Genomic DNA, 15067 nt, shown 5'->3' with positions numbered 1-15067 from the left:
AAGGAAGGAAGGAAGGAAGGAAGGAAGGAAGGAAGGAAGGAAGGAAGGAAGGAAGGGAGGGAGGGAGGAAGGAAGGAAGGAAGGAAGGAAGGAAGAAAACCAAATCCTCAGTATCAGAAATTTTTAAAGGTTCATACATCACCAATGAAGATGAAATTGAAGCAATTATTGTTTTTTTGCCCATTTATATGCCCATAATACTAACAATCTAAATGAAATGGATGGGTATCTGCAAAAATATAAATTACCCAGATTAATAGAAGTATTAGAATACCTAAATAATCCTACATTAGAAAAAGAAATTGAACAGGCTATCAATGAATTCCCTACGAAAAAATCCCTAGGACCAGATGGATTCACAAGTAAACTTTACCAAGAATTTAAGGAACAATTAATCCCAATCCTATATAAACTATTTGAAAAAAATAGATAAAGGAGTCCTACCAAGTACTTTTATAACACAAATAACGTTTTGATACCTGAAATCAGGGAGAGCAAACACAGAGAAAGAAAACTATAGACCAATTTCTCTAATGAATATAGTTGCAAAACATTTTTAAATAAAGTACTAGCAAGAAGATTGTAGCAACATATCACAAATATCATACACTGTGACCAAGTGCAATTTATTAGGAAAACTATCAGAAAACTGACCATATCAGTAACAATAAGAACAAAAATCATATGATTTTATCAGTAGATGCAGAAAAAGCCTTTGACAAAAAAATTACTCCAATTAAAAACCCTTGAAAGCATGGAAATCAATGGAACATTTCTCAAAATGATGATTAGTATCTATATAAAACCTAAGAGCAAGCATTATCTGGAACAGGAATAAAATTTAGTACTTTACAGCAGGATCAGGAAGATGTCCATTATCATCACTGTTATTCAGTATTGTACCAGAAATGCTAGCTATCTCAATAAGACAAACAGAAAAAAATGAAGGAATAAAAATAGACAGTGTTATTTTATATGCTCTCAGTCTTTGCAGGGGATAAGATGATATACTTAAAGAACCATAGGAAATCAACTAAAAAACTAGTTGAAATAATTAACAGCTTTAGCAAAGTTGCAGGGTAAACCCACAGAAGTCATCAGTATTCCTATATACTACCAACAAAACCCAACAGGAAGAGAAAGAGAAATTCCTTTTAAAATAACTGTAGACAGTATAAAATGCAAAATACGTAAGAGTCTACCTGCGCAGACAAACCCAGGGATTAAGTGAATACAATTACAAAACACAAAGGATTTTGAGGAGCAAGGTAAAAAATAAGGTCCATATTAAGAAAGGATTCATATTCAGAGGTGGTACCTGAACTGTGCTTTGAAAGGCAAAATGGATTCTGAGTGGCAGAGGTCTCAAGAGAATACATTCCAACTCTAGTTGATAGCTTATGAGAAGTCAAGATGCAATGTCATGTATGAGGAATAACTGGTAGACTGCTTTGACTGGAACAGTGTATGAAAGGGGACAATGTGAAATAAGGCTGGAAACAAAATGCCAAGAAAAAGAAAGCAGGAAATGATTCAGAGTTTGTGTTTGTGCAGAAGTTGGTGGGAAAGAGAAGGAAGGAAGGTTCAAATTTGTTGTAAAAAATGACCAGCAATCTGAAAACATTATATGTTTACCATTTATTCGTCAGTGAGCAAATGTTGTAAAAAGCACCCCCTTCCTATCAATTGGGGAATGGCTGAACAAATTGTGGTATATGCATGTTATGGAATACTATTGTGCTATAAGAAACGAGGAGCAGGCAGTCTTCATATTTACCTGGAGAGGCTTAAAAGAACTGATGCTGAGTGAGAAGAGTAGAACCAGAAGAAATTTGTACACAATTACAGACACAATGTATGTGTGATGACCAACTTTGATAGACTGGACTCTTCTCAGCAATGCAGTGATATAAGTCAATCCCAAAAGACTCATGATGGAGAGAAATATGTGTATCCAGAGAAAGAACTAGAAAGAACTAAGTTTATTTCCAGGTGGAAGCAAAATACCTGATCTTTTTCGTTCTCTTATTTTGTTTTATGTCCTCTTTACCATTTTTCATTCCAGCTGGTACAATCCGTCCTTATAACCTGACTAATGTATAATGTGAAAGTATTTACAGATCCTATACTTGACTATAAGCCACCAAGGGGAGGGAGGGGGAAAAAATGTGAAATTCAAGGAATTGTGGAATTGAATCCTGTAAACTAAAAGGAAACAAACAAATTAATAAAAAAAAAGAAAAAAATATAAAAAGCACCCCCTTGTTCAATCAACAGCTATTTGATTTCCTGATAGACATTTATTTCCACCTCTCCTATATACTTGTTATGCATCATTCAGTAGTAGTGCTATTTGTGTATGTGCTATACCAAATACAAGCCCAGTGTATTGTACTATTATATTAGAGGCTTTTTGAGGATAATTTTTATTCTTTGTATCTCCCCCAGTGCCTAATATAGTGCTATGAATATAGTATACATGTAATAATTATTTGTTAAAAGAGCCGAAGAGACAGAATTACCACCCAGGATTAGGAAAATTTGTTTTTCTTATTGGTAACAAAATTCAGTGTGAATTACTATACAATGTAACTAATAATGTTTCATTTTCACATGATTTATTGTTTGAATTTTTTTCTCTCTTTAGGCATCGGGCTGTCAACCTCTTTCTTCAAGGATATGAAAAATCTTGGATTGAAACAGAAGAACATTACTTTGAGGATAAACTGATAGAAGATTTAGCAGTATGTGTTTATTGGGGTGATTCCATTCCCAAGGGGTCAAGAAAAGGAATTTATTGTCAGCAGTAGTCATAATATTGATGGAAAAAAATTAGAAACTTGTTGGTCTTTGAGACATTTTCTACTTGTGGAAAAGTATTCTTCATTTTTTAGAGGGAAAAATGCATTCATTTAATATCAATACATTTGTACATTTTTGCATTCATTAAAACAGCCATTGCAAAAAGGTATTTGTGGAATTGGAAATTTAGTCTTGAAACAGAATTAGAGATTGATTCAATAAGTGAATCAAATTCAACAAGTCCTAGAAGTTCTAGTAAAATGTAAGGAGTAATATAGATGCAAGCAAAACTATACAACAAGGTTGAAGCCTTTGCATAATTGATAAAGTTTAGTCATACAGTTAAAGGGGAATATAAGGAAAAAGTTTTTTTTTTTATTTTTCAAAAGTTATTTCCATAGACAGTAACAGACGATCTTTTATCATATTCATTAATTGTATTTCAAACTTTGAATTTATCTGAAATTAAATCATATAAACTTTTTAGCAGTTATTTGGAGAGGGACAATGAAAATAATACTTGATATGAAAATCAGCATTATTTACATTTAAATGCCTTTTATATTTTGTAAAATAAAATGACAATTTATTGCAAATTTCTGCTAAATGATTCCTGGTTAAGTCTTTCAAAACCAAAGATACTGGGTGTCAATTCTACAAGTCCTTGGCCATTTTTCTGCTTCATAAAAATACTATTCAGAAGTTTTAAACAATTGTAAAATTCATTCAACTGTCATATAGTTTGGTGAAATTCTTAAATGGCCCAATATGAATCTGCTTTGTTCTCCTTTCATTCTAGAACGCATATGTCTCTTCATCAGGGAAGGAAAAGAAACTTCTTTCACCATGTTAATCATTTCTTGAATTGTCATTACAGTTCTAATATTATCTAAGAATTTTCTTTTCTTTATTTTATTCTTACAGAAACCTGGAATAGAACCACCAGAAGAAGATGAAGGCATAAAGAAAGTTGATCCTCTGCATCAGCTGATTCTCCTGTTTAGTAGAACAGCCTTAACAGAAAAATGGTAGGGTTGGGAAAGTCTATATGATAATAAGGTATAAAGCTTGTATGACATAGGTAGAGTAGAATCATGCACATAATATAAATGATATTGTCTCACTACAGTTAATGTCATAATGTTTTAATAGAGAACAACATTATTTTGGAGTAACACCAGATGGATGTTGAGTTTCATTTTCTTTTTTCATTTTTGTGCTTAAGTTGTTCCATTTATTCTGATCCTTCTTCCCAAACTGCTTTTCTTTTACCTAAAATAGCCATGTTAAAGAAATAAAATTTCAAAATGAGCTATCCTCTTGAGAAGCAAGAAGACTAAGCATATCCTAAAAACTTGAGTGGAGGATATTTCTGTAGTGACTATGTGTATGGTCAAGAGGAAAAAAATAGAACCCTAAAGGTGTTAGGTGAAATTCTTCCTCTGGTATTTATTAGCTCAGTGACTGACCATAGGTAAAGAGCTTAACATCTCTAACTCTAGATGGAAAACCTTTTTTTAAACAAATTTTATATACTTCATTTTTATTAAATAGAAAATATGAGCCTAGTCCAATCTTAATAATTCAGGATCATTTTAACAACTACTAATTATTATAATGTAGCTTCTCAAAATTTCTATGTGAATTTGCAGGATGGGATCCTAGACAATGACTGAATATTCCTTTCAAGGTCATAGAGGTATCCCTGAAGAGTTTGGAGTAATTTTCTAATCTTATCCTTAATGAGCTTATATCATTGAGCTCCCTGTTGATTATCAATTGTTATCAATTATCTTAATTAACTTTTAGGGATTAGTATTTACTGTGCCACTTAGGTGGTCTAGCCCATATTCTCTTGCCTACAAGTTCGTAGCATCCAGTTGATTGGTTCTATAACACAATCAAAGAAGCATTCTCATATGATAAAAGTAGCAAGGCATAATGTTACCTTAATTGGTGTTGGGTATAGGATATGACCATTATACCCCAAAATTGCTAATTTTTGTGTTTCATGCCTTGCTATCAGCTGTCACTTCATGTGAAAGTGCAGTCTCTTGTCTGGTACCTCATAATCTTCCAATGTGTACCTCCTCTAATGTGCTGATTCTCATAGGTTGTAGTCAAAGAAATCAAATAATAAGAAATATTGTAGTTGTATGTAAATGGAGTTAATAAACCTTGGATGATGTCCTGGGCCACTTTTTTTTACAGAAAAAATACACTACAATGTATTTTATGATGGCTATTATTTTTAATGATTCAAGATCTTTTGGGGGCTTTATTCAGGAAATCTCTCCTCCAGGTAAGCAGGTGTATCCAAAGTTAAATGTATCTGTTGAATATACAATCAGTTATTACAAGGAGCAATGAGGACATTTAAAAATGTTATTCTGCTTAAAGGCATTCTTTTTTTTCCTCCTCTTTTTTTCCAGCAAATTGGAAGAAGATTTCCTATATATGGCTTATGCAGATATTATGGCCAAGGTAATTATGTTTCTTTTAATGATTTTTTAAATCTTTTTTTTAACAGTGGAAAATCAAGATTATTCCTAAATAGGAAAACAATCTAAATATCATTCTCAAGAGTTAGAAATGTAAAGACATAGGATCTTACAGTTGAAAATAACTTTAAAAAATCACCTTATCATTTGCCACAAGTGGTTATGTAGTCTGTGATCACTTTCAGTGATTGGGAACACTACTATATGTCAGCTTATTCTATTTTCCCACAATTTAAATTTATGTCTAATAAATTTAATAATTTATATTATTTTATATTTATAATAAAATATATTATGTATTGTATATAATTTAATAATGTTAAACATTCTTTGTACTGAACCAAAATCTTGCCTGACTTTAACTCTTACCCACGGGCACTATTTCTGCCCTCCAGAACTATATAAGAATAAATTTCCATTTTTTTTTTCATTTTAAGCATTCATATATTTGTAAAAAGTTGTCAGTCCCCTTTAAATTTTCTCTCCTTTAGGCTAATCACTTCACATCATTCAACCATTTTTCTAAAATTTGGTTTCCAAACCCTTTCACCATCCTGCTCCGTGTTCCCCAGTTATTGTATACTTGTTAATGTTCCTCTTAAAGTGTGACACCCCAGACTGAGTCCAACATACCAAATGTCTTCCCATCAGTGTAGATCAGGGGTGGGGAACCTGCAGCCTCGATGTCACATGTGGCCCTCTAGGTCCTCAAGTATAGCCCTTTGACTGAATCCAAATGTCGCAGAGCAAATCCTCTCAATAAAAGGATTCAGTTAAAGGCTGCACCTGAGGACCTAGAGGGCCACATGTGAACTCAAGGCTCCCACTTAGCACCCACCCAGAAACACCTGGCTGTGTAACCTTGAGCAAGTTACGTAACCACAATTGCTTTAAAAAAAAAAACTTAGATACAGTATTTCTGTTATCACATTAGCATGGGTAGATTTTAGTAAGACTGTTACTTTAACTTTTTGTTTACCATTTCAAACTATAAATTAATAATAAACTTCTAAGCAATTTTTAAAACATTGCTGTTGTTTTTTCTTCACCTGTACTACTGTTAATTCAAATTTTCTCTTATATACCAATACCCTTGATCTTTTTGTGTTTAAGTATAGGACTTTATCTGTATTTCCATTCTGCTAATTTTAATTGCCATTTTGACCAGCCAAATCTTTTTAGTCTAGAGATTATTCTGTTATTTAAGCCAAAATTTGCCTTCCTTGTGTGTCATTTTGCCCATTTGATTGGTATGCCTTTAACATCTTCACATAAAATGTAAAAGTGTTGACCAAGATAGATTCCCAGACCTTATGCCAGACACTTCCCTTTAAACTAAATCAATACACTCATCAACACACCCTGATATTTTTAAAAATACTACAAATCCTCCTTTCTCTACTATCATAGAACCTATATTTCTCTGTCACATCCTCAGAGTTATCATAAGACACTGTCAAATCTCTTGAAATCTAGATGCATTATATGTATAATATTTTCCTGATGAATCTACTTAGGAACATTTTCCTTTTTTCTTTTGTAAGTTTTTATAAGAAAAGATAGCATGGCCTAATGCCACGAGTCAGGAATGAATTGATTTTAAATCTGCCTTAGACACATTACCTGTGTGTGACCATGAGCAAGTTATTTAACCTCAAAGCGCCCCTATGGATCTCTACAAATTGATATAATTGCTTATATGTAATGGTGAAAGGAATTTCTATACCAAGATTTTTCCATACCATTGTAAATCATGAGTCCTCCTTTAAAAAGAAAGTTCTTATAACTCTTCTGTTTAGAATTTTGCAGGGAAATGATGTCAAACTAAACATTTCATTTTTTTTATTTAAAAGATGCAGATATTTTTCTCATCTCCAGTCTTCTGGTACCTTTCTCATCCTCTTAAAACTTAGACACAGGGGTGGCCAGGTCGCACAGCGAGTAAGAGCACTGGCCCCAGTGTCGGGATGATCTGGGGGATCGAATCCAGGCTCAGACACTTAGCACCCACCCAGAAACACCTGGCTGTGTAACCTTGAGCAAGTTACGTAACCACAATTGCTTTAAAAAAAAAACTTAGATACAGTATTTCTGTTATCACATTAGCATGGGTGCATCAGAGCTTAGCCCAGTGTTTGCTCAGAGTAGATACTTACTAAATGTTCATTGAATTGAATGTTTAATTTAATCTTAGAATTCTGGGAATTATTTATATATATACTCATATATAATGAAATAAAATTCCTTCATTGGCAATGCCTCCCAAAAAATGTCTCAATCTGCGCTATGAATCTATCACCTTTCTGTCAAAAGGTGGGTAGCATTTTCTATCTTGAGTCTTTAGAACCGTGGTTGGTAGGAACCTTTTTCATCTTGAAAATTGGAGAGAATTGGGGTGGCTAGGTGGCGCAATGAATAGTGCACCAGCCCTGGAGTCAGGAGGACCTGAGTTCAAATCTGGCCTCAGACACTTAACAAAAAAACTAGCCTTGTGACCTTGGGCAAGTCACTTAACCCCAATTGCCCTACCTTCCCCCCCTCCAAAAAAAAAAAAAGAAAATTGGAGAGAATCTCCAATCCCATAGAATTTCTCCTATTTGTCATTCTTCAGAAATCATTATTGGTAGGTTCAGCAATTATGTAAATTCTTGGGGGGGGGGTTTGGAGGGCATTTGGGGTTAAGTGACTTGCCCAAGGTCACATGGCTATTTTTTGTGTTAAGTGTCTGAGGCCGCATCCAAATCCAGGTTCTCCTGACTCCAGGGCCAGTGCTCTATTCACTGCGCCACCTAGCAGCCCCAATTCTGTAAATTCTTCACCAATGTAGAATATAATGCATCTGACTTAGGTAAGTTGAACTAATTTAGGAGGGCACAGCTGCCACTTAGTTATGGGGAGTGGCAGGTAAATATTTAATGGAACCCTATCTTAAATATATATTTAAATTTGATTTAAAATGTAATACAAAATTGATGGGTCCATGTACAGTATACTGATTTATCAGTGAAATTTCAGAAAACTAAGTAGAGGAAAATGTACTTCACTATTTGTTTATTTCCCAGTCATTGCTCATGAAGATTCTTTGTATTGTCCAGGCCGGGTGGGCAAGGCTTCAAGCTGCTCTGAGGGAAAGTAGGACATTCCGAACAGGGTGGTAGCTGATACTATTATGTGTTATGCAGTATCTCAAAGCAATGTTTATTGTTGGTATCAACAAGGGGCTGGATCTCCCAACAACTCAACCAAGGTAGCAAGGGTGTGTGACCGCTAGTCATCACTGCTTTGACAAGATATATCTCCTCACCTCCCCACAAAACAGGGGGTGTTATTTCTGCCACTTTTACCTCTGATTATTGGGCTGCTTGACTACTCACAAGATGGATGAGATGAATTCAACAATTCTTTTCCTCCCAGGGAGTTGGGGAACCACCAGTTCTTGCCATATATCCTGATTCTGTGCCCTCCAGACCCCAACACTGTTATTTGAACTGTTAATGAATACTAAGGACTCTTCAGCCTACCATCTACTTTTGCTGTTTCACTCTTGGGACTTAGAAACCTTTCATAAGTCCTGCTGCTGACTCTCTTTTTTGGGTTGTCTTCTCCAATTAGACTAGTACAAGTTCCTTGAGAACAATTTTTCTATTTAAATTCCTAGCTTTTAGAACAGTACATGACACATAGCAAGTGCTTAAAAATGCCTTTTCACTCAATCATTCTTGTTTCCTGTGAATTACTGGACCCTTTCACTGCTATTTTTCTTTTTACTGCCTATTTCTTATTGTAGTATCTCATTTGAAAGTGTTTTACTTCAGTCTTCATTTTCACTTTAAACCCCAGGCCTCTCCTCTTATATCAGATTAGTAAATTTCCAGGCAAACATCATCTCCGTGACCTGAATTCAGTCCTTGGGGGGGGGGGGGGTAGGAGGGAGGAATCCCATAATTTCTGTATCTTAAACCATTTTTTAGAATGCCAAATCCCATTTGTCATTTTAGTGAACTATTTCTTTCCTGTATCATTTTTTTCTCTTCAGAGGGCCCTAACTTTGTATTGACAGCAGTGATAGAAATAATCACTTGTGTCACTTATGTCATTAAGTTTCATAGTTAGAATTTAATAACAGATTCTTTCCAGATCTATTTATATAGTTCCCATACTTTACCAAAAGTTTTCAAGTTTCAAGTCTAAAGAGGCTAACACATTCCTGCCAAAATACTTAGGAAAATCTTCCTTATAGTAATGTTATTAACTAGACAGGTCTTCCTGTGACAGTTAACGTTTCTCTTATATACTGATGACAACTGTAAATCCTTCCTAATCTTTCTGTGAAGTGTCGAAATTTGTGTCTTCTTCAGAATGTCCAGACCTTGCTTTTTGAAGAACTTTGGGCATATTATATAGCTTCATTGGTTCAAAGATCCTTTTTCTTCTCGTCCTTCTATGTGTCACATTCTCCTATCTTCTAATATTCTGACACCGATTTGAAAAAAATATTTGCATCATAGTGTCAAGACAGGAAAAAAGAAGGCATGGTCTTTGCTCTTAAGTAATTACAGTCAACATTGAACAAAACAATTACATCTAGTTAAATATGTGCAATATAATATGTGCCAGCTTTTTTGGTTGTTGAGTTATTTTAGCCATTTCCAACTCTTTGTGACGTCATTTGAGGTTTCTGGGAATGGTTTGCAATTTCCTTCTCCAATATATTTTAAATATGAGGAAACTGAAGCAAATAGTGTTAAGTGACTTGCCCAAGGTCACACAGCTAGTAAGTGTCTGAAGCTGAATTTGAACTTAGATCTTCCTGTCACTGGGCCCAGGGCTGTGTCCATTTTGCCACCTACCTTGCCTCTATGTCAGCTACAAATTGCATAAAACAAACTGTTACACATAAATTTTGTAAAATACCCATTTAATGTTTTCTGCATTTTAAATCATAAATTTACATTTAACATAATATTTACAGAAATATTCTTGTTATCATTATTGTCACTCCGGTTGAAATATAGCACCAAACAAATTTCTATTGTTATTATTGCTTGATTTGATACCATAGTTAACTTGGTACTATCATGATTTCAATGTAGGAGTATCCTTAACAATAATAATTATATAGTAATTTGCTGGACACATGTTTCATTGTATCATACATATATATATATGTATATATATATATATATATATCTTATCTTAAGCCTTCCTGCTGCACAATAATCTTGTTGCCTCTTTTTAAATCTTATCAGAGCTGTCACGATGAAGAGGATGACGATGGTGAAGAAGAAGTTAAAAGTTTTGAAGTAAGAGTGGCATTTTTTGTTTTCTTTTTCTACCTGGAAACATTATTTCATAGCTTATAACTGACATTTATGTTTCTTGCTTCATGCTTCCTGCAGCTTATTGTGTCAATGAACCGCATGTTAGAAGCTGAATTGACAAATTTGAGTCCTAACATTTATGGAAGGGGGCAGAGGATGAGGGGTGGTGGGAAAAGGCAGAATAGTAGTACAAAATAAAACCCATATGTTCAGAATGAGTGTTTCCCAGGAGCCTCAGAGATACTAGTGCTTCTATTGAACTTTCAAATGTTTTGTTACTTGGGAAATATTTCCCCTTGAAATCCTAATAGAAATTTAATGAGGGAACATTTTACTGGATAAGAAACACTGTTGGAGTCTGTTTTATTTTGGCTTAAGTTTTAATGTAAAACACATGGATATTTTTAATAATAACTTTTTCCTGAATTTTAAAAAGTCACAAGATTGAAGATTTTGGCCAGTTTTGATTTCTGCCAATCAGACCACTCATTCCTTGTACATATGTAGATAATCGCACATGGTACAGTTTGCATGCATGAGGCAGGGGTGCCTATTTTCTTAGGACTGCATTTTTCTAATATTTATCATATCAATTCTTGTATTTACATATCCTATCTACAAATATATATTTTTTAAACTTTATTATTATTAATCAGTTGCTTTTCCTTAGAGAGGCAGGTATTATTCAACCCTACATTTATGTAACTTTGTTTCTTTTCAAATGAGAAGAATTACTCTTTGGTAACTGTCATTCTTCTCAATGATTGGTTCCATTTCCATTCAGAAATTTTAAGAAACCAGTACATTGAAATAAGATCAAATTAATTTATTTCTCCATCACTTTGTTTATGTCTAAGTTTTGGAATGATAGTTTGAAAATATATCAGAAGTCAGCAGTAATTACTAAAATATAGTAGACTCATTACAAAGATTTTTTAAAACTGAATACCTTTTCTGATATTGAGCCTTCTTATAATAACTATACACATCTCTGCCATACTGAAACAAATGATAGAAAAGATGTGAAAATAAGTAAAGTTACTGACCCCCAAACCCACACATAAAATTAATATCTTGCCTTTTTATCCAATAAATTTACTAATTTTGAGTTCATCTCTATTGACTAGAGAATAAAGTAAATTTTATTTTTAAAACATTCAAGCAGCAAATGATATAGTCTGAAGTGCACATCATATATGGTCTATCAGTTGTCTTCAGAGTGATTTTGTGGACACTTGTTTATTGCTATTTTGCTTCTTGTCCTCACCCTTCCTTAAGGTCACAGGATCCCAACGCAGCAAGGTAAAAAATATATATATCTATGTGTATTTGTCTGGGTCTGAGTTTCAGTTTCTTGTGACATTTACCTTTGTTAGACCCAACATCTTGGATGCATTTGTAGAAAAATTCTTGAAAATCTTTCTCCAAGTTTGTGGCAGCAACCCAACTTGTCTTATCATTGTCTCTCATCTGGTTTAGAATAGTGTGTTCTTCTTGTTAATTTGAGGATTCACGATTCAAAGTTTTGATAGGCATGGTAATGCCTAAGAACTTTATTTGTCAAGAAAAATTATTCTGACTATCTTTTGATGTCATCAGATTCATGCTTCATCTGGCTTTGTCTTTCTTGATGTTATTTGACACATTTCTTGCTTTGAGAAAACAAAGTAGATAGTTAATAATGTTTCTAAAAGTAGATAGGAGTTCAGTTTTTCAGTGAAATGTCATCATAATGATATGCTACCATGTAAATTTTAAAAACTACTGATAGTAAATGACTTTCAAAAAGAGCATTCCAGGTCTCTGTAATCCAAAGTGGTATTTGAAACTCTTCATGCAAAACTTTTGTGATGGCAGTTTTTTCTAAGTTCTGCCAAGAGGCAAATTTTCGGTCCAGAATTACTGATTTAGGCAACTGTGATTTTGTTATTTTTTAAGTATACTCAGGAGCTCAGTAGGTATATCTAAAAATTAGCATAATGAAAATTTGATTCTTGGTTTCAAGGGAGGGTTATCTTCCCTCTAACTAGCTTTTGAGTACCCTTCGTGCTGGTGTTAGCAAATAGGGTATAGCAGATATGAGATTCTCCATAGGTGCCAATAATATGACAAAGAGCTAGGACCACTGAGTATTCCTTCCAGTTTTAAGACAGTGGGACAGATGTGAAATAGAGATATTTTCTGGATTTGATATTGGTCCTTTTATAATCTAAGACAAATTATAACGCTAAAGCATAATCTCTAGATAAACATTCTTAAACAAGAACATATTTTATGTGTGTGATGTATAAGAAAATGTTTTCATGTTCTTACAAGACACATAAGTGTGTTGGACAACATATTGTATGAATCTTGGCTACATATACTATGTTTTTACTCTTTTCTGAGCCTTGAACCCTAGCAGATAGTGAATTTACCTCACAGTAAAGAAGATCTATCTGGTTTCTATCTGGTTGAAAGGCCTGCCCTGACACATACTGGCTGTGTAGCTTAAAGTCAGTTAACCTCTCAGTGCCCTGATTGTTGTTAAGTCATTTCGGTCATGTCTGATTCTTGCCATGTCCTTCTCCAGCTCATTTTACAAATCAGGAAACTGAGGCAAAAAGGATTAAGTGACTTTTTCAGGGTCACACAGCTAGTAAGTGTTTGAGGTCAGATTTGAACTCAGAAAGAAGAGTCTTCCTGACTCTAGGCCCAGCACTCTATCTGCTAAGCCACCTTGCTGACCCTTTGCAATACCTCATTTCGGAGAATATTTGTTCTTGCCAGGTATTGTTTACTCATACCAACAAAATCAGAGGGTCAAGTTAAGAAACAAAATAGAGGACCTAAGAGACAAAACTGTTCCTTTAGGCTACATAACACTAATATAATTGATTAAAAAGCAAAAATAATTAGATAGGTTTCTCTTTTATCAAGCTGATAACTAGTAATTCTTTTACCATTTGTTTTCTTCAGAATGAATGGATATTGTTATATCATGTGGCTACTCTTATTGTGAAATCTTAGGTACTCTTATGTGATATTCTTTTAATGAGTTCTGGAAAGAACTACATCTTTTATAATATAGTTAATTATTATAAATTGGATTGAATTAATAGTTGCTGTTATTTGATTGTGTACTACTGATAATGTTTGTCTTTTCACTTCTAAAAACAAGTGAACCAAAACCTGTCCCATAAACCTTCAGTTGGTCAACATTAATTAAATACCTACTATGTGTTAGGCACCGTGCTAAGTGCTGAGAATACAAAAAAGAGGCAAACAGACAATACCTACTCACAATCTAATGGGGGAGGAAGTAACAAGTAAACAATACATACAAACAAGCTATCTACTGGATAAGGAAATAATTAAAAGAGGAAAGGCACTTGAATTAAGAGGGGTTAGAAAGGGATTCCTGTAAAAGATGGTATTTTAATTGGGACTTAGAGAAAGCCAGGGAAATCAGTAGGAGGACATGAGGAAAGAGAGCATTCTAGGCACGTGGGACAGTCAGAGAAAATGCCCAGAGTCAAAAATTGGAGTTTCTTTTCATGGAACAGCCAGGAGGCCAGTGTCACTGGATCAAAGACTGTATGTCAGGGAGTAAGGTCTAAGAAGACTGCAAAGGTAGGAAGGATATAGAAGATGAAGGGCTTTGAATGCTGCGCACTGGGTTTTCTATTTGATCCTAGAAGTAAGAGGTAGCCACTGGAATTTATTGAGTAGAGGCGGGTGAGATGGTTAGACCTATTCTTTGAGGGAATCATTTTTGGTGGCTGAATGAAAGATAGTTTGGAGTGGAGAGAGACTTGAGGCAGACAGGTTCACTAGCAGCCTTTTGTAGTAATCCAGACATGAGGAGACCAGGTCCTACACCAGAGTGGTAATAGTGTCAAAAGAGAGAAGGTTGGGTATTTAAGAGATGTGAATGTGATATCCACAGGCTTTGGCAGCAGTTTGGATATGGGTAACAAGAAATAGGAGTCAAGGATTATACCTGTTTGTGAGCTTGAGGGTCTGGGAGAATGGTTACCCTCTACAGTAATAAAGAAGGTTTTCAGTAGGGGTAAAAATTGGTTCTGTTTTAGATATATTGAGTTTAAGATGTCTGTAGGACACCCAGTTGAGGTTTCTGAAAGGCAGTTGGAGATGAGAAATAGAAGGTCATCAGAGAGGTTAGGGCAGGATAGGTATGGTAATTTAATGCATGGGAGTTGATGAGATCACCAAATGAAGCAGTATAGATGGAGAAGAGAAGAGGGCCCAGGACAGAATCCTAAGGGACATCTCGGGTTAGAGGGCATGATCTGAAAGAGGATACCCAACAAAGGAGACTGAAAAGGAGTGGTCAGATCAGTAGGAGGAAAACTAGGATACAGCTGTGTCCTGGAAACGTCGAGTTGAAGAGAATATCAAGAAGAGTGATCAGCAGTATCAGAGGCTTCAGAGAGATCAAGA

At 34.6% G+C, this 15067-nt stretch overlaps 1 protein-coding gene across 1 annotated transcript in view; it reads left to right on the top strand.

Annotated features, from left to right (window-relative positions):
- RYR2 (ryanodine receptor 2) overlaps positions 1 to 15067 on the top strand; it is an 864696-nt gene that overhangs the window by 721468 nt on the left and 128161 nt on the right. Inside the window, exons 75-79 of the mRNA XM_069064486.1 lie at positions 2648 to 2744; positions 3727 to 3830; positions 5235 to 5286; positions 10553 to 10606; positions 11903 to 11926. Of these exons, the coding sequence (XP_068920587.1) occupies positions 2648 to 2744; positions 3727 to 3830; positions 5235 to 5286; positions 10553 to 10606; positions 11903 to 11926 (331 nt within the window). The remainder of the gene's footprint in view (positions 1 to 2647; positions 2745 to 3726; positions 3831 to 5234; positions 5287 to 10552; positions 10607 to 11902; positions 11927 to 15067) is intronic.

The sequence above is a fragment of the Petaurus breviceps genome, unplaced genomic scaffold (assembly GCF_028583685.1).
Source record: "Petaurus breviceps papuanus isolate PSGF00001 unplaced genomic scaffold, PetGlider_PUasm1.0 90633, whole genome shotgun sequence".
NCBI lineage: Eukaryota > Metazoa > Chordata > Mammalia > Diprotodontia > Petauridae > Petaurus > Petaurus breviceps.
This window is presented reverse-complemented; position numbering and strand designations above follow the sequence as displayed.